The sequence below is a fragment of the Cavia porcellus genome, unplaced genomic scaffold, assembly GCF_034190915.1.
Source record: "Cavia porcellus strain 051 isolate PalLab524CR breed Dunkin Hartley unplaced genomic scaffold, mCavPor4.1 scaffold_2, whole genome shotgun sequence".
Taxonomy (NCBI): domain Eukaryota; kingdom Metazoa; phylum Chordata; class Mammalia; order Rodentia; family Caviidae; genus Cavia; species Cavia porcellus.
In genome coordinates, this window is record NW_026947485.1 from 113,266,383 (window position 1) to 113,285,152 (window position 18,770).

At 39.1% G+C, this 18,770-nt stretch overlaps 1 protein-coding gene across 1 annotated transcript in view; it reads right to left on the minus strand.

The window, feature by feature from the left end:
- Mthfd2l (methylenetetrahydrofolate dehydrogenase (NADP+ dependent) 2 like) overlaps window positions 1-18,770 on the minus strand; it is a 125,525-nt gene that overhangs the window by 19,126 nt on the left and 87,629 nt on the right. The window contains 1 exon segment of the mRNA XM_063245229.1: window positions 763-884. Coding sequence (XP_063101299.1) covers window positions 763-884 — 122 coding nt within the window.

The window sequence follows — 18,770 nt, forward strand, 5'->3', positions numbered from 1 at the left end:
TACTTTATCGAGCACTATACTAGGATGGTGATCAAATTTCAGCTGAAACTTTAAAATCTGAGCTTTAAAAATCTCACTGGCTATTTCAGTTAGTTTGTCTGTGAGGACATGATATGCCTGTCACTAGTAATTGCTTGATGCAGCCCTCGCCTTTTCTGGCAAGCGTGATCACCCTTATATGTAAAATATTCCCATGTGAAAATGTCTCTATGAAGTTTCACCATCTTCAGACCTTCGACCCAGCTGGTGTTCTTACAGGAAGGTAAGAGACCAACAAAGATAACGTTTAGAACTGGTATAGGGGCCAGGCATCTGTGAACTGCCTCTGCCATGGCTTAGAGTTACTTTTTACTGCTGCACACTGCTGCTGAAAGCCTCGTTAGCCATGGAAGTTTGAACGTAGGTCCCCTTCCTCCTCCTTTTTAAACACAAAGGCAAAAGCATCAGATTAACTACCCAGACATTATCTTGGGGAGCACAGGGCAGAAAATGGCTAAGTGTAGCTAAGCAGCCACCTGCAAAGTCAGAATTCTTTCACTAAAAACTGAATTATGAGATATTTAACCTAAAGTCAGACACAATTTGAAGGGAGGCAGGAAGAGAAGAAAAGAAGGAAATGAGAGAGAGAGGAAGAGGCCAAGCAACCGCTTCTATAAGAGGAGAGAAGAGTTGATCAATAGAAAGTGTCTCTCTCTGCTATCAAAGAAGGTAAGTTAAGGTTTTTTCCTATTAATTTATCAAAAGAGATTTTGTTCCTTATTCTCAAAGTCCACATCGCCAACTAATTTTGTCTTTCCTGTCACAGGATCGCAGATGTAGGTGATGCCCACGTCCATCATGGTAGCTCCTTCTTTAATCATAGCCAGCGTGACCAACCTCGGAACCTGGAAAGAGAATGAGGCACGAGATGTCCCCAGTAACACACTGACTTTATGATTGAGGGCAGCGATGCATGCACGTCTCCTGTTTCTGCTGCTGTGCTTGGCCAAAGTGAATACAGCACACAATTTATAAGGAAGAGGCTCATTGTGCTCAGATGGCGTCCGACAAGGCAGGTGAGCAGAGGATTTGGGAAGTCCCCAGGGCCCTGTGGCCGAGGCCTGCCCGCCACTGCCCTCTCATCTCAGTGCCTGTTCACCGGCTTCTCCATGCACACCTGCTTGGGTGGTCTTGGTCTGTGTCATGGGCACGTGGCAGGCTCTGCTGATGAGGGGAGGGAAAGAAGCCTGGAGATTGGAGGAAAAAGCAGGGAGCAAGGGAAAGGAGAGAGGGGAACTGAGAATAATACTCCACATGGCTCTGGGTCGCGGTCAACGGCTAAGCGCCGTCCACACATCTGCCTCTCATCACCCCCAAACATGAAGCGCTTTTGATTTTTTCTTGGTTTCTTTTGTCTGCATGAGATTATAACAGATGTCAGAAACAGTAAGTTCTAGCTCTTGCTTCCTTTTGTCTGAAAAGGTAGCTCTGCAAGTTCTTATGTCATGTTTCTTGTGACTCTTTTCAAATTTTGTTTAAGTACCTGCTATCAATGGTGCATGTGCCAAGTGTTTTGAATGAACGCTTATTAACACATCTCCAGGCTTCATAGGTTAGAACAGCATTGTGCTCTAGGGTCTCCTGGTTCTGTGAGCTGCCTGGCTCAGGCTCAGGACCTCAAATGTAACCGTATCACCTGAAGATTTGCAGGGCTGGGTCTGCTTTTTCTTCATGTGGCTGCAGTGGTGGCCATGGCTCACTCAAATGGAGCATCGGTGTTGTCTCCAGGCCTGGCAGCCAGCTTTTGAGAGTGAGTTTACCAAGAGACAGGCAGTGAGATTGGCCAGTTTCTCATGGCTGGAGCCTGAAGCTATAATGTCCTGTCATCTTCTATTGGCTCAACAGAGCCATGGTCCAGATGAAAGAGGAGGAAACAAGTCCATTTCCTAGGAGGAAGCACATCGAAGGGTCTGTGGTCTTCACATGATGCCTCCCAGGGGACATGTGTCCCATAGCTGATTCATTCATGGTGTCCTTTGTCCTAAACTGGCCTGTTCTGTCATCAGACACTTTCTGATAGCCTCCAGACTAGCCACTTAAGGATTCTAAATGGCTTAAATGTTGTCAACGTGTGACAAATGATTTTTACTGCTAGTAAGAATTTAAAGGCTACAAACCAAACTGATAGCCAGAGCCACCACAGAGTCCCCTCTGACCCAACTAAAGAGGCACCACTGTATGAGATAACTTTACCTTGATTTCCAAGCCAGTAATGTAAATTATCATCTTTTTAAAAAAATCATTTCTAGTGTGAATACTGAGGATTGTTCTAAAAACAGCTAAAAAAAAATCTGTGTATTTTAGGCATCCCACGGCTCTAGGAAATTTTCAAAAATGAAAATAGTCCTGAAAATCCCAGCTGTTATGCTAAGAGTGCAGATTCCAACCACCCTCTGTTTAAGAGAAAATCTCAGAGAATATCACAATGGCAATGGACTGACACCACAGTTCACAAGGGAAGAAAATGGGACCTGTATTTTAATTCCGAGGAAACTTACAAAATGGGAACATTTAAATGTTGTATTTAATTTTTCTGATAATGATGTTATATGTTTTCTGATAATGATATTATATGTTCAAGTAGAAATTTTAGGTGACATCCAAAATTTCATAATCTATTTTGACCATATCTATTCTCCTATAACCTGCCCTTTCACCTCCCTCCTCATTTTCTCTCTCTTGTCTAGTTGTGTCCTTTCTAATTTCAGGTCCTGTCCTTTAGGTTTCACATATGAGAAAGAGAATATGTCATATTTGTCTTTCTGAGTCCGGCTTATTCTGCTCAGCATGATAATTGATGATCCCCAGATTCACCCATTTCTCTGTAAATGACAAAGTTCCATGCTTCCTGACAATTATCACTCCACTGTGGACATATACCACATGTCCCGTATCTGTTCATCTGTTGACAGGGTCCGAGTGAAGCTGGTTCTGGAAATCACTGTGAAGTGTGCTGCCATATATACGGCCAGGCAGCATCTCTGCAGTATGCTAGCTCTTATCTCTTTTGATGCCTGTGGGTATGTACCATGGTGGGCTGTAGCTGAATTAAATGGCATCTTTGTTTCTGTGTTCTGAGAAACCTCCCTGCTGTTGTTACTCACAGTGGCTGTACTGATTTACATTCCCATCAGCAGCGTAGAAGGTTCCTGCCCTGTATCCTTGGCAGCTCTTCCTGTTTTCTGTATGCCTGATGGCAGCCATTCTGACTCGGATGACACAGCATCTCTGTGGGATTTTTAATTTCCCTAGTGGTTAAAGATGTTTAGCATTTTTAATCTACTTTCCAACCATTAGTATTTCTTCTTTTAAGAAGTGCCTGTTCCATTCCTTTGCTCATTTGGGCTGTTTATTATTTTTTTATGTTAATTTTTTTAGTTATTTACATATTCTAGATAGGAATCCTCTGTTGGAAGAGCAGCTGGCAAAGATTTCTCTTGCATTCTGTGGGCTGTTTTTTCACTGGATTAGTTATTTCTCTTGCTGTGCAGAATCTTTTTAATTTGGTGTGGTTCCATCTGCTGATTCTTGCTACTATTTCCTGCACTATTAGAGTCCTATTCATGAAGTCTTTGTGCTTATGGCTTCCAGTGTTTCTCTAATATTTTCTGGTAGCAGTCTTCAGCCTATTTTCAGTTAATGTTTGTATAGCCTGAGGCATAGGGATCTAGTTTCAGTTTTCCACAATTGCCTATCCAGTTTTCCCAGCAGCCTTTGTTAAAAAGGCTGCCTGTTTACCCATATAGATTTTTAAAGCCTTTGTCCAGAATGAATGGCTGTAGTTGTATGGGTTCATTTCTGGGTCCTCTGTTCTGTTCCATGGCCTATATGTCTATTTTTGTGCCAGTACAGAGTTGTTTTTGTTATTATGGCTTTGCAGGACAACTTGAATTTGAGTGTTATGATGCCTCCAGCCTTGCTTATTTTTCTTTAGGATTGCTTTGGCTATTAGGGATCATTTGTGTGTTTCCATATAAAATTTAGTGTATTTTTTCTGGTTCTGTGAAGGATGTCATTTGTACTTTGATGGGATTGCTTTGAATCTGTAGATCGCTTTCAATAATGTGACCATCTTAATGATATTAATTCTGCTAATCTTTGAACATGGGAGGTCTTTCCAAATTCTACTGTTCAATTTGTTTCTTTAGTGCTCTTAAGTTTTTACTGTAGAGGTCATTAATATCCTTGGTTAGACTATACTTAGGTACTTTATTTTTTTAAAACTATATTTAATAGAATTATTTTCTTGATTTCTTTCTCAGCTAGTCCACTGTTGTATACAGAAAAGCTACTGACTTTAATTTTGATTTTATATTGTGTGATTTTGATGAATTCATTGCTCTAAAAGTCTGGTGGTGGAGTCTTTAGGGTATTTGAAGCATAGGAGTGTAATGTCTGCAAATAAAGATAATGTTAACTTTTTTTTTTTTATCTCTATTTGTATATCTCCTGTTACTTTCTCTTGCCTAATTTCCCTAGCTAAGCTTTCAACAATGATACTGAACAGGAGTAGTGAAAGTACAAAATTGTTTTTAAAAACAGGCTGTATAAATGACTACTGGAGTTTTGTTACTTTTTAAAAATACTTTAATAACTAAATAGCTCCAATTTGCATATGACAAAATTGGACAGAATAACTCATTATCACTTTCACAGCACTGAAACACAGTACCACATCCGCATGATCCAGTCAATTCCCAATGCTCCACTTATGGATGCCTCAGGCTTTGAGGGGCTATCCAGATAGACACCATAAATGTTCAGCATTTGCCAACCTTGGGAATCCCCAAAGACCTAATCTGGAACATCTCTTGACCAAGGCCCAAGCCCTCAAGTTAGAAATCATGAGTGTCTCTGAGGTCCCCTAAATCTCCCATAGGGCAAGGGCTGTTGTCTCTCTGACTACAATGACAAGTCTTTCACTGATTACTCTCACTTTAACTGAAGCTTCTCAAATGCTGAGTTCATTTTGTTTTCTATAAATTCAGAACCCTTCTTAGGACTCCCGATTTTCTGATTAGATTTGAAAAAATTCTAAATATGCTGGAAATCAGTGTCATTACTAACAAAATTATTTGTCCTAATCTCTGCCATTGTTTGTATTTCATAAAAAGGAGGTTCAAAGGAAGGGGACAGGTGTCAGAAAGAGAATTTCATTCCTCAAATTGATCTTAGGACTGAGAAGTACAGAAGTTTCCCCTAAATTTTAGAAAATTCTTTGAAAAACCTTGTCCTTTAATCACTTAGCAAAATATTTAGAATGCCCCCTCAGCCCATCTTGTCTATGAAATCTCTCTGCACCTTGCTGCCTGTGGGCAACTGCAGTCAAGTCAAGCTTTGGAAAGGCCACAGCCACTGGGCTGTGGAGCGCTGAGCAGGAGGTAGCGCATTGAGCTGCTGCATCCTTTGCGGATTTGCCTGGGTTTAAACCAGAGACTTCTCCCCTCTGACATGGATCCCACTGCTTACCGTGTCTACAGCATGGCCCCCATTCTCCTGTTTATTATCTTTATAAATAACATCACTTCACTAATGATTTATAATTATGATGACCATTTTAAGAACTTTGATCAAGAAAAAGTGTTCAAGAGGCAGCTTAGAGTATAAAGGAATAGAACTTCAGATACCCAGTAGTCTGCATCTTTTCCCAGAACACAGTCCTGGGCAAGGCAGAAAGAGAAAGAGGGGAAGAGAAGGAAGTGGGGAAAGGAGAGGGAGGCAGAGATGGAGACAGACACAGAGACAGACAGACTGGTTGGACAGAAGTCCCTCCAGGGCAGTAACCTCATAAAATCTACACACATACATACCCCTCCTAAAAACAGAGACAACCCCTTACTGTCCACGTTAAGTTCTGGTCTCATTCTGAGATAAAATCCCCTGTAAAAGTTTTCCAAAGCAAATCCTCAGTAAACTCTTCAGTGGGATTAAGAACAGCTTTTGGCCCATTGTAATCCAGAGCTCTTGTACACAGTAGCTTTCTGTCACTTTGATAAAATATCTGAGGCAGGTGATTTCAAGTGGAAAGGAGGTTTGAAGATTCAAAGTTCAGGATCAGGCAGCACCACCGGTCTGGCCTTTTGTGAAGCCCCGACAGCAGAGGGCAGTCAGGCTGACAATGTGTTTTTTTATTTTTTATTATTATTATTTTTTTATTTAAGAGGAAAAAGAGAAAAACACAAAACAAACCAAAGCGGTGTAAGGGTACACGTAATACAGAACTACAAAAAAACAAAACAAAACAAAAAAAAAAAACAAAGCAAACAAACAAACAAAAAAAACATAACAGTAAGAAATCACCTGTTAGTATATTACATATTATCATCTTGAAAATAGTTCCTCAAATCACAGTATCAAAGAATACAAGGTGGACATTCAAACAGGTAGACTGCAAACAGCTGTGTTCAATGATCCACAAACATTGATACAGTCAGCTATTTAACACCCCTAAACACACTTGCTGTTATATCCGTTAGAAGTTTTATCCAAATATTTCAAGGAAAAAGACACTATGGTAACTACTATTAAGTCAGGTTATATGGTGGTGAAGTACTAGGTTGTTGAAACAGTCATGCTGTGACCTCTATTGTTATATTGTTATGTCCTGTTTTATCTCAATCTCCCCCTTATTGCTTTAAAAAAATTACTTAGTCATTTCTTATGTTTGTCTTAATTAAAGAAAAAATTCAAAAAATTAGGATATATAAATAGTAACTCTTTTTGATTTCCTATTAACTTGTTTTGAAGTCCTGTAGTACTCCCACGATCTTGTTTTGACTGATTAGACTCTGTTCCATTCTATATGGTAGTATCAAGTTTGAAGACATAGGCAACTACTTTGAAGACAATAAGATTCACTAAGATACCCATTCTGGTTTGACTATTGTCTTCTTTGGAAGTCCTGTAATGTTTACAATGCCTAAGTTTTATTGGTCTTGTTCTCTACTGTTTTGTCCAACTTTATAATATCTAATGAGATAGACAATTCTTTTTAAGGAAACAAGGGACAATGTTGATAACCATAGTTGATAAACTTGTACTCTGTTCTACACCATGTGCTATGTCTATCCTTGGTATTGACTGACAGCTTTGTTTTGCCATATTTGACTGTATTCTTCCCCCCCCCCCAAAAGTAATAAGCACTAAGGAGTAATGAAATCCAAAGTGTGTGAATTTTGTTGTAAAAAAGAGAGGGGAAGAAAAAAAAAAAAAAAAAAGAAACAGGCTGACAATGTGTGAGGGTCCGTCCTCTTAGTCCAAACTGTGACCGGTGGGGACACAGATTCATTCAGGACCACCGAGCTATAAACAGAATACTCCTTCCCTGCTTCCCTGCAGAGGGAAACTCAAACTCTATCTCATCTATATATCTCATGAAATTATATATTTTACAGTATTAGATGTGTGTTGTGTTTACTTGAGAGTTTCTTTCTATGAAGATAATTAACCCTTACCCACCTACAGAAAGCATTAACATTTTGCCTCTGCCTTTCCTGCTCTCAGTGTTTAACAGACACTTTCATATCTTCCCCAAGTCTTCACCAAGACCAGTCTTTGAAGTCTGAAATTTGCTGTCATTCTACTCTTTTTGTGTTCATGAGGATTTGCAGTGGAACACACATTTTAGATGATGTGACTCTAACTTAGAATTCAAGGTTGCTAATAGTTTAAAATGCTTATATGGTATGTTGGTCCATCGGCAGGGATATTCCTGAAGTACAAAGGTAATAAGAAACATTGCAAGTAGACTCAGTTACCTCACTGAGTTCACAGAAACTTCTGCTGTAAACAGTGTCCGCTTGGGTATTAGCAGTTTTCAAACTTTATTATCAGTTGTAAAAGTTTCCAGTAAAACATTTTAACTCTAAATTCTGCATCATCACTAACATTTGAAATTGAACTGTCATATACTTGTCACTAAAAAAATTCCAGTTTCCACAAATATACAGGAAAGTGCAAGCTCAAGATAAACTTGGTGGTTTTTGGTTTTGTTTTTTGCTGTTGTTTTTTTTATCCAAGATACCTAACCCATCTATAAATTTACTTATGGCAGAAGAAAAGGTCTATTGTTCATGTTGAATTTCTAAAATACTGCTCATTGGGATAAATAAGTTAGAGTAAAATGATCTCATCAGGAACTTTAGAGAGATCTCTAACTTACCTAAGAGTCTCATTAGTAAGCAGAGCATATTGGGTGATCCACACAGAATCACATTGCTTCAAGGTAATTCCTTTCTTAGGTGATGCAAATTTGCTTTTTAGTGATTCCTTATAATGATCAATATAATATGATTTACCACTATTGTCTTAGCAACATTAACTGAAAGAAGTGAAATTTGAAAATGAAAGGCATGCCTGAAGCACAAAAGACACGAGCCACTCAGGAATGAAGGTTGCTTTTATCTGCAGGTGTAACCATTACCTCGGGAGCAATTACAAGGCTGTCTCCTCACTCTCACCAATTAGAGCCCCAAATGGGTATTTTCATACGCCAGTTTGACAACCTCAGAATTGAGTTCACATGAATTACAAAGAAAAATAGTCCCTTCCCTGCAGCTCCTCCTATCCCAGTCATCTTTAAGTCTTTATGAACGGCACAGTCAAGGTACCCTGATAAAAGGAGGTGCAGTATTTACACACCACTTTAATTAGCAGAGTTCAAAGGGCTGTGAAACATTACCTAATTAAACCTCATGACAATTCAGTGAAGCAAGAGGAGGTTCACCCATTATCCTCATTCATGGAGGAGCGATTCTGAGGTGCTAGGAGGCTAAATCATTTCTCAGTTTCACAGTGATGAGTCAGAGGTGAGGCTGGGAAGACACCAGCTGCGCCCTGATGGGAGGGTGACACCGTGGAAATGCTTATGTAGGGGGATCGCTCCCTCAGCTGGCAGTGACCTGCTGAACAAAAGACAGACACTGCCATGGAATCTGTATGGATGCAGAGGTTTTTCTCAAAAAAACTTTCCTCAGCAAATTTGCTCTGCAGAGAGCCGAGTGGCATGGTGGCTGAAAACATCCCATCTAAGTTGAGCCAAATTAACAGTGAGGCTGCCTTTGTCCAGGGGTCTCCTGTTATTTCTAGGGATTCTCAGGAAGTATTTACAGACCTCTGAGTCAGTGCAGTAACCACCCAGAACCTCTTGCTCTTGTCTTTCTCCCTGGCTTCCTCAGTTTCTCTCTGACTGTTGCCCTATTTTTTTTTTTTTTTTTAATATTGGTACATGTCTGCAGCCCATAATGGTTACACGCACCATCTGGACCTGGCACTTGTTCATAACACATCTTGTTCTTTTTACCACCCCCTCTTCTCCCCTGCTACCCCCTTCCTCCATCTCTTGGTCCTCTTCTGATTTGTAAAGGATCTTCCTATTTCCTGTTATCTGTCTTTTATTTTATTCTTTAACTATATGTTTCTCATGAGACACCATGCAGTATTTAGGCTTGTGTATCTGATTAATTTAACATCGTAATCTCAAGGAACACCCATTTCCCATACACCTGTCCAGAGGCTAGAGTCTATGCTGAGACAGAACCTGGATGTTCCCAAAGCTTCTGACTCGAAAACCAGAATGATGATCAGATTCCTACAGGGCTATGTTTCCAGCTCCCCAAGTCTCACATTAGGATACAGAATCTCTTTGTACTTAGAAATCCGTAGAGGTCTTGGGTGTTTCCATCATCTTCTGCCCTGAACCATTTTTCTGCAAAGCCAATGGACCTACGACATCCAGAGGCATGGTTCTCTTTTCTTCCTTTAGTCACCATAATATTAAATTCTCTAAAATAAGGTATTATAATACACCATGGTATGTTAGGGTAGGAGCACAGCCCAGAGGCTGGAGGACGAAACAGGTCAGAGTCTGTATCATCAGGTGCCATGTGATACACAGAATGCTAAAGTTGAGCAGAATGGATTTCAAACAGTTTTTTAACTCTAAAGGGAAAATTCTTACTGAGCTCAGAATATAAACTGTCAAAAGAAGGAGAGGTACGCTAGTTGAGAGAGGAGGTGAGGCCAGTGGGGGGAATATAACATGTCGATCCTCTCAGTGTGGCTGCAAAGCTCTCAAAAAAGTATTTTGTCTATGGATGTTTGTTCCTGGCATTTCTGGGGGGAAATAAAGGCTGTCAGTTTATTACTCTCATTCTGGATTATCACCTCTGTTAGGGTTTGGAATTTGTACTTCCAGATCCATGAGGGATATTGGTCTTAATTTACTTTTCTTTCTTTTTAATGGAAAAATCTAAGACAAAACGTTATATTTTTAAAATATATTTAAAATTTTTTTCTAAGACAGGGTCTCATTATATCATTCAGGTTGGCCTTGAACTTGCTTCTGTAGCCCAGGGAGGCTTCAAACTCATGGCGATCCTCCTGCCTCAGCCACCCAAGTGCTGAGATTACAGGAGCATGCCATCACATCCAGCTGTTATACTTTTAACTGACAAAATAATTATACAGGAAGCCAACTAGCCAGTCTTTCTGGTAAGCCGTGCTTGTCTTCCAGGAAAAGTCAGCACCTCCCAAGGATTGCCATGCTGGGACTGGGAGGATTCAACAAGCAGCTAGCAGCCAGTATTTCTGGTAAGGCATGCATCCATGTGGCTTCCGGGAAGAGAAGTCAGCACCTCCTGTGAGCCTCTAGCACACAGACTGAGAATCAACACCCCCCCCCCCCCCAGTAAGCAACCCGCTGCTTCAGAGGACAGGCTGAGTTAACAGCAACTAAGGTACATGAAGCAACTAAATGCATGTATTGCTTGGTTGATTTTGCAGGCCTGGGGCCAGCAGTCTGAGCCATCTCTTAGGAAGTTGACAGTATGCAACATAGGAAATATGGGGGATTCCCTTTTGTCTTGTCTTTGAAATTCAATATTGTTCTCTTTTGATTTGTTCTGATTGTTTAGCTGTATTCAATATTGTTTTGATTGGTTTTATTCTGTTTTGTTTTTGTTTGATTTTTCTATACCTGATGGAATGAACATCTAATGTGAAGATAACAAGATATACTATGGTAGTAATTATTATTGTCCTGGTGACCTGCTCTGGAGTTCTGTACCACTTTTGCTGCTTTGTTTTGATTGGCTTTGTTCTGTTTTGTTTTGTTGGATTTTACTATCTTTAAAAAAATAACTATACATATTTGTGGGGCACAATGTAATTTTCAACACATGAAGTGTCCAATAAAATCAGTAATTATGACAGCCATCACCTCAAACATTTACCAGTACTTTGTGTTAGAAACAATTTTTTTAAAACCTTGTCTTCTAGCTACTTTTAAATATACACTAAATAACTTAATTATAGCCAGTCTGCAGTGCTACAGAGCACCTGAACTTACCTTCTGATCTATTACTTTTGTTTACATCTGTTAACCAACCCTTTTATTAATGCTTGTTTGCTATACACACTGTTTATATTTCTCATGGGGAGTTTGTACATGTACTTACCACATCTCAACTCCTTTTTCACCCTTTCCCCTTTTATAAAGATCAGCCTGCCTACTTTCTATCATGTATGCCTACTTTCTATCATGTATCTTTATGTTATTCTTTATTTTTACACTACCTAAGAGAATCTATATTTAATCTTGCATGTCGACTTTATTTCACTTAACATTGTGGGCTCAAGGTGATCCATTTTCCTACAAATGGCTTGAGTTTATCTTTCTTTATGACAGAGTGGTACTCTACTCTATGTAGAAATGACATCTTCGTTATCCACTCATCTTGATGATGGACATACAGACCACTTTCAAGACTTAGTTATGAGCTGTGCTGCTATCAGTATGGGTGGGCATGTATCAGTGTAATATGATGTCTTAACTCTTTTAGGAAGATATGTAGGATGGGAATAACTGGGTGAAATGAAATGTCTAGTTTCAGTTTTTGGAAGAATCTCCATACTGATTTCCAAAGTGGTTGTAGTTGTTTACATTCCCATCACCATGAAAAAGGATTTCTTTTCCCCTCAGCCTCACCAGCATTTGAGTTGCTGATCATGGCCATTCTTTCTTGGTGGAATCTCAGTATTGTTTTAATTCAGTTTCTCTAATGGCCAGCAGTATTGAGCATTGCTCCAGATACTTACTGTCCATTCGTACTACCTCCATGAAGTGTCTATTTATTTTGGTTGCCTATTTTCTCAGTGGCTCTTTTATTTTGCGTTGTGTAATTTTTTTTTTTTTTAATTCTTTAAGGAGCCCTCCCAAAATCAGTCCTGGAAGCTACCATTATCCTTATTCCAAAACTAGACAAGGACCCAACCAAAAAAAGAACCACAGACCAATCTCTTACCCCAGAGAATGGAGCCTTTCTCTGCACGTAATGAACTCCTCATTAACACAGAGTTTAATGTGGCTAAACAGCTTTTAACTTGGTCATTGCCCAACTCGAAGCACCCCACAAAGGCCTCGAGAGGTCACTGCACAGCTGCTTAGAGATGACTTAACATGACAGTGTCAGAGCGTGCAAGAGCAGAGGGCAAGGCAGCAAAAGCAGTTGGTAACTAAACGCATCCTGGGCATCTTCCTTCTCCTTTCCCACTCCGCTCTTTACTGCCTTTGAATTCAAAGAAACCCTCCATGTGCATGGGATTGGATTCTTATCATCTTTGCACGCTGTGGCTCTTCCCCAGAGTCTTCTGGTCTTCCTGGCATGCAGTTACTGCTCAAGGAAATATTAACAGTTTCACCTCATATACTTATTTATAAGTCATTTCCAAACACCAAACATATATGTGGCATTTATGTAGCCTGAACCAGTTATGCAAGTGACTGTTTTATATTACTATAAAGACATGGAAATGGGGCCAGGGATACAGCTCAGTAGCAAAGCAGCTGCCTGGCAAGGGCAAGGTCCTGAGTTCAATCCCTGGTACCAAAAAGTTTAAAAAGACATGAAAATTTAATTATCATTTAGTGTTCTGTGTAATTTAACTTCTACATTCTTTCTCTTACTTTTCTTTAGAGATTTCCTTTCAGTGAACAATTCCCCATGCTTTTCCTGCATTCCTGTTTACGAGGAACCCAGAAGATCCGTAATAGACTGAAAGGAAAAACAGGTGGCTTTCTGCGCCAGGAATCATACACTGTGACACCTACTGTGTCCTGCCTTTCAGAGGCCATGTGCATCTCTAATGACAGGGACTCTCTGTATTGCTCTTCACTTGCTCCCTGCCCTCCCCCACCCTCCCCCAAGTCACCCTCGTTTCCTGCCCCTGCCCTGCCCCTCATCACCTTACCACACAACAGGAGCAACTCGTGCTGCCTCCACACTGGTGCTGCTTCTGGCAAATGAAGGACACACTCTTTCTACTGCTCTGGAAAAGGGAGGTGAATGCAGGCACGCAGCACTTTCCGTGCAGACCTGCGCATCTGACAGAGGTATCTAGCTTATCCAGTGATGATTAGAGTAGGACCGTAAGTGGTAGCTCGCATTCCCACAAGAACCTTCTAAAAATGTGCTCATAACATTATCATAAAGCAAAATTACATTTGATAAGGAAAAATAATCATGGTCGCTTCTGAAAACTACACAGCATGCAGTCAATCACTGTTTTGCAAATGCATTCATATATATTTGATACTAATTCATTTTTTGTACCAGGAATCAAACTCAGGACCTCATGCTTGCCAGGCAGGCGCTTGTACCACTGAGCTATATCCCTGGCCCAGGATACATAGTCTTTAGTTATGATACAAACATCTCCTCCCAATGTTTTGTGCAGTTTTTCTTGGTTTTTACACATATGTATGTGTACTGTTTTTACCTCTGAGAAAGCCTGCTATAAATTCATGAAGGTAATTATTCAATAATTTTATTTTTATTTTTTGCATGCTGATTTTTTCAACCAGGTGATAATTTTTATGTATGGTGAGGTGAAAATCTAATGGCAGGAAAACCTTGGTTTGTGAGAGTAATTTGTTCTGCTCCTAATCCAAAGCGCTTGCATAGCAAAGTGGTGAGAGGGCGGGAGGGAGAGGGAGGCAAGAGCCACTGCTCAGTTATGACCACGTGACATTCAGCATCATTTACCGTCCTACAATAAGACACCATTATGGATCAGTTAGAATCTTTCTTAGAAACTCACAGACCAGCTTACTCTTAATCCAAGGTTTGCTGTACATGTTTTTCTTTCAAGTGTGAAGTTCAGGGTCCTAACATGTTTTACTTGTTCTTATCCCCGGGGTTGAAAGGGCCCACTCTGTACCCAGATTCACACGTGTGCATGTTTTACGTTTCTAGGGTCTCCTGTTCCGGCCACTGATGGACTTGCCTCTTCTTGCCCTCATGCGTACTGTTCACTAGCACTCTCTAAGGTAAAATGGGATGTACACAGCAGTAACTGGCACTGCTTCAGACCTGCATTGCTTCAGTCGGTGTTCTAAGGGCTTGGCACGTAGCATTTCTATTAAAATTAGATCAACCTATAATGTAGGTTTTCCCTCCCTACTGTAGAAATGAAAAATCTGCAAAGAAACCTAAGATGAATAATAGTCACATAGCTAACAAGTAAGAAAGCTGAGAAACAGAATTTTTAAAAAATCTCTACTTGTTTATTTTCCCACTTTATTCTTATATATAAGGTGATTATATAATTTTCTGGTCCCAAATGGTACAATTTTGAGAGTAAGCTAGCCGATAATAAAAAGTGCAAGTGGCCAGGTTAAACCATGAAATATTTCAAACAAACAATGATATGTGGCCTTATTATCTTATCTTTTTTTTGGAATGAAGTTTATCAGTGCCTTCAAAATCATGAGACTTTTAACATACTAAATTTATAGGTTAATTTTGGAATAATTGACATCTTTATGTGAATATATTCTTTCATCCTAAAACACAGATTAGATCTCCATATAATTCTGACTTGTCCCATTGATTATATAATTTTACATATATTTATTATTTTTATGTATATTGTTCCTATGAATTTTACAGTTTTGTTACTGTCATAAGTAAGGTAGGGTTTTCCTACATTATGTAACACATACCCGTGTATACTTCTTATATTTATGTTGGTATGTTCAGCAATCTTGCTGAATTTTCTTTCTATTGGATCTGATATTTTGTCAGATGATTACTTTAGCTTTATAGATAAACTACTTCAGGCAAATACCATCTTATCTTTGCCTTCAGTCTTCTAAATCAAAACTGAATCAAAATAAACCCTTCTCTTTATACATTTTACTTGTCACTTTTTGCTGCCAGGACAAAATACCCAGCACCTGCAACATAACAAAGGAGAGGTCCTTTTGGGAGCTCATGGCCGTCAGAAGATGCAGTGCATGGCTGGTGCTACAAGGTAGGAGCAGCATGGCAGAAAGGCATGGCAAGCTCATTAAGGAATGAATCCACAGATAAGCATAGCACCCATGATCTTATCACCTCCCAAAAGTCCAGCTCTGAACACAGGATTCTTCTGTGGAACATGTGAGATCTAAACTATAACATGTGTATCTCAGGTGTTTTGCTACAGGGACAGAAAGCTAAGATGGAGTGACACTCCTCAAACTATCCAGATTAGATGCAAGTCTTATTATAATTGCAGAAGCTCTTTGTAAAAGTATACAGTCTACACTTTTCCTCCACCTCCTCCCCCCTCTTCCTCCTTTGTTTTGGGGGGACAGGGAGTGAAGGTGGGCGGGGATTGAATGTAGGACCCTGTGAACACTAAGCAGGTGTTCTGAGCTATATTGCTGGCCCCTAAATTTATTCTTAAAATAATAAGAAAATTGATGATGATAGGGCCAGTGAATACGGGATGGCTTTTAATGAGTCTTAAGCAGGGGATTTAACTCAGTGGCGTAAGCACCTGACTGACAAGCGCAAGGTGTGAGTTCGATCCCTGGTACCAAAAATAAATAAATAAATAAATAAGTCTTCTTGAATTTCCCCTACAGTATTTTGCAGCTTTCTACTGTTGAAGCTTTTCTTTCCTTCCTTTTTTTGTTCAAGTTAACATGGAGTATTTTTAATTGTTCATTGCTAACATGTAAGCATACAACTGGTTTGTATGAGTATGTTGTATCCTGAAACAATGGTAAACTCATTTTCCTGCTTCTGTTCTTAGTGGCTTTTTAAGGATGTATTTTTGAAATTTAGTTTTAGAGTTTTTTAAATTTTTTTTTCTCCTTGAAATAAAATGACTTAGGGAAAAAAGGAAAAAAAAATTCTAGGGTCATTATTTAAACACAACTAAAAAAGGATTTTCTGCTTTTAAAGTCATAAGGCATACAAATAGATTTGGCTGTACTTCTTTTCCAACTTCAATGCCATTTACTACATTTTATTGTATATAAAAATGCCAAAGCCAAGTGTGGTAGTGCATGCCTATATTGCCAGTATAGGCTGAGGCAGGAGGATCATTAAGAGTTCAAGGCCAGCCTGGGCTACAAAGTGAGTTCAAGGCTAGTCTGAAGTACATAGCAATACACTGTCTCAAAAAAGAAAAGATTAGTCTAATATTGAATATTAATAGTATTATTAGGAATGAACATGCCTGTCTTGTTCTTGATTTTAGAAGAAATGGCTATCTTTCACTAATAAATATATTGTAGTTGTGGGCATTTCAGCAATGCCTATTATATCAAGAAGCGCTCCTCCTAAGCCTAGCTTGCTGTGAGTTTATAGCTTAGAGGGATGTCAGAGGTCCTGCTTTCACCTGTCATGGGGGCCAGTGTGCTCAGCCTTTTGCTGATGCTATGGGGCCCACGCTCCGCAGTTCTGCTCATCTGCAGTGTCCTTGTCGCTGTTGGTGTTTGTGACATGCCATGGTCTGGTTCTGGGGTTAGTGTAATGGTCTCACAGAGTGACAAGGGAAGTTTTATTTTTACTTTTGGAAGTTTGTAAAAGTAATATTAGCTTGTTTTCTAAGATATAGTGGATTTGAATTTCTCTAATAGCCAGAGGTGCTAAAATTCCATTTCACCCCAGAAATAATGGCCATCATCAAGAAATCAAATAATAACAAATGCTGATGAAAATGCAGGGAAAAGGAATTCTTCTACATTGTTGGTGGGAATGTAAATTAGTACAACTGCCATTGAAATCATTATGTAGACTCCTGAAAAAATTAAAAGTAGAAATTTCATTTGACTCAGCTGTCTACCTTCTAGGTATTTTCCTGAAAGAGTTAAAAACATATTACAGTGACACATGCATACCCATGTGTAGAGCAGCACATTAATGGCATCGTATTCTGCTAAAAGAGGGATAAATCTGAGTCATTTGTAGGGAAACGGATGAACCTTGTGACCATAATGTTCAGTGGAATACATCAAACACGCAAGCTTAAATATCATGCGGTTTCTCATACATGAAACTCAAAATATAAATAAAGAGCAAAATAAAAGGTCATAGGAAATAGGGAGATAGATCTTTCTTACATGGTAAGGGGGACTAACAGTAGGAGAGAGGGCAAAGAAAAGGAGAGGAACAGATGAAAACAGTATTAGGACATGTTGTGTCCACATATCAACTGCTCACCAGGAATGTGATCATTCCATACTTCAAACATGTCCAAACAAAAATAAGAATTGAAAAATATGGGGGATTCGACAGTGAATCCATTTCAGCCTGGGTTCTTTTAATGACAGTTTTTAAATCACTAATTCCTTGTCTCTGTTATAAGTCATCTCAGGATTTCTATTTCTTCTTGATTAGTTTTGACAATTTACATCTATCTATACAATTTGGTCCATTTTATCATTTCCTTGGTCATTATTTTTATTTTTGTAAATTTAGTAGTAATATCCCCTTTCACTACCGATTTTATTTTTATTTTTTTCTACTACTGATTTTTTAATCTTTTTTCTTGGTCTATATAAGTAAAATTTTGTAAATATAATGACTTTCCCAATAAAACCCCAATTTTCAGTTGTATTTATAATTTATTTTGTGTTTCACAAATCTCTGTTATAATCTTATTTCCTTCATTCTCCTTGTTTTAAGTATAGCTTGCTCTTCTGTTTCTAGTTGTTTTCTAGAACCACAAGGTTCATTAATTTGAAAACTTCTCCTCTAATGCCCGAGTTTGTAAGACATGGGGTAGAGTATGTTTTAACATGTGCTCAGTTCATCATTACCTACCAGGCAACCACACACACAATTTACATAAAATGTTCCATGCTGTCTACTATCTAGTTTTCTCAGCATATATGACATATATGCCATACGTGTAGAAGTATCCTTTATCCACATGGAGAGTGGAAACACACTCAGTGAGGTGACAGATTTTAATGTCTATGAAAGTTGCTGAAGTAGGTATCAGTTCAGACAGCGCCCTCCCTCCCTCAATGGATCCAATATGCTGGTTTTCTCCCTGGCATCTCATTAGATCTGCTTCTCAGCTTCATTACAGACACTGTAGCTGACCCAGTGTTAGGGACTGGGTTGAATGAACAGCAACTCAAGTCTTTCATCTCTACACTTACACACAATGTAGCACAACATTTGTATTGGAAGCAACTGTGTAAAGGAAGAATATATTTATATTTACCATCTTACATTAACTCATCAGTATAACATAGTTGTTGGGTAACATAGCTTGTATTATTTAAAATGTTCTTTCTTGCTTTCTTCACGTTGCTTTAAAATATTACCTTGTGGAAGTTTTAAGTGTGATTGCTATGCGGCTTCTCTTACTATGTGTTTCAGAGACATCAAAGATTTCTACTGTATTCCCAAGAAACTACTCGGGCATTTACCAATGGTTGGCAAAGA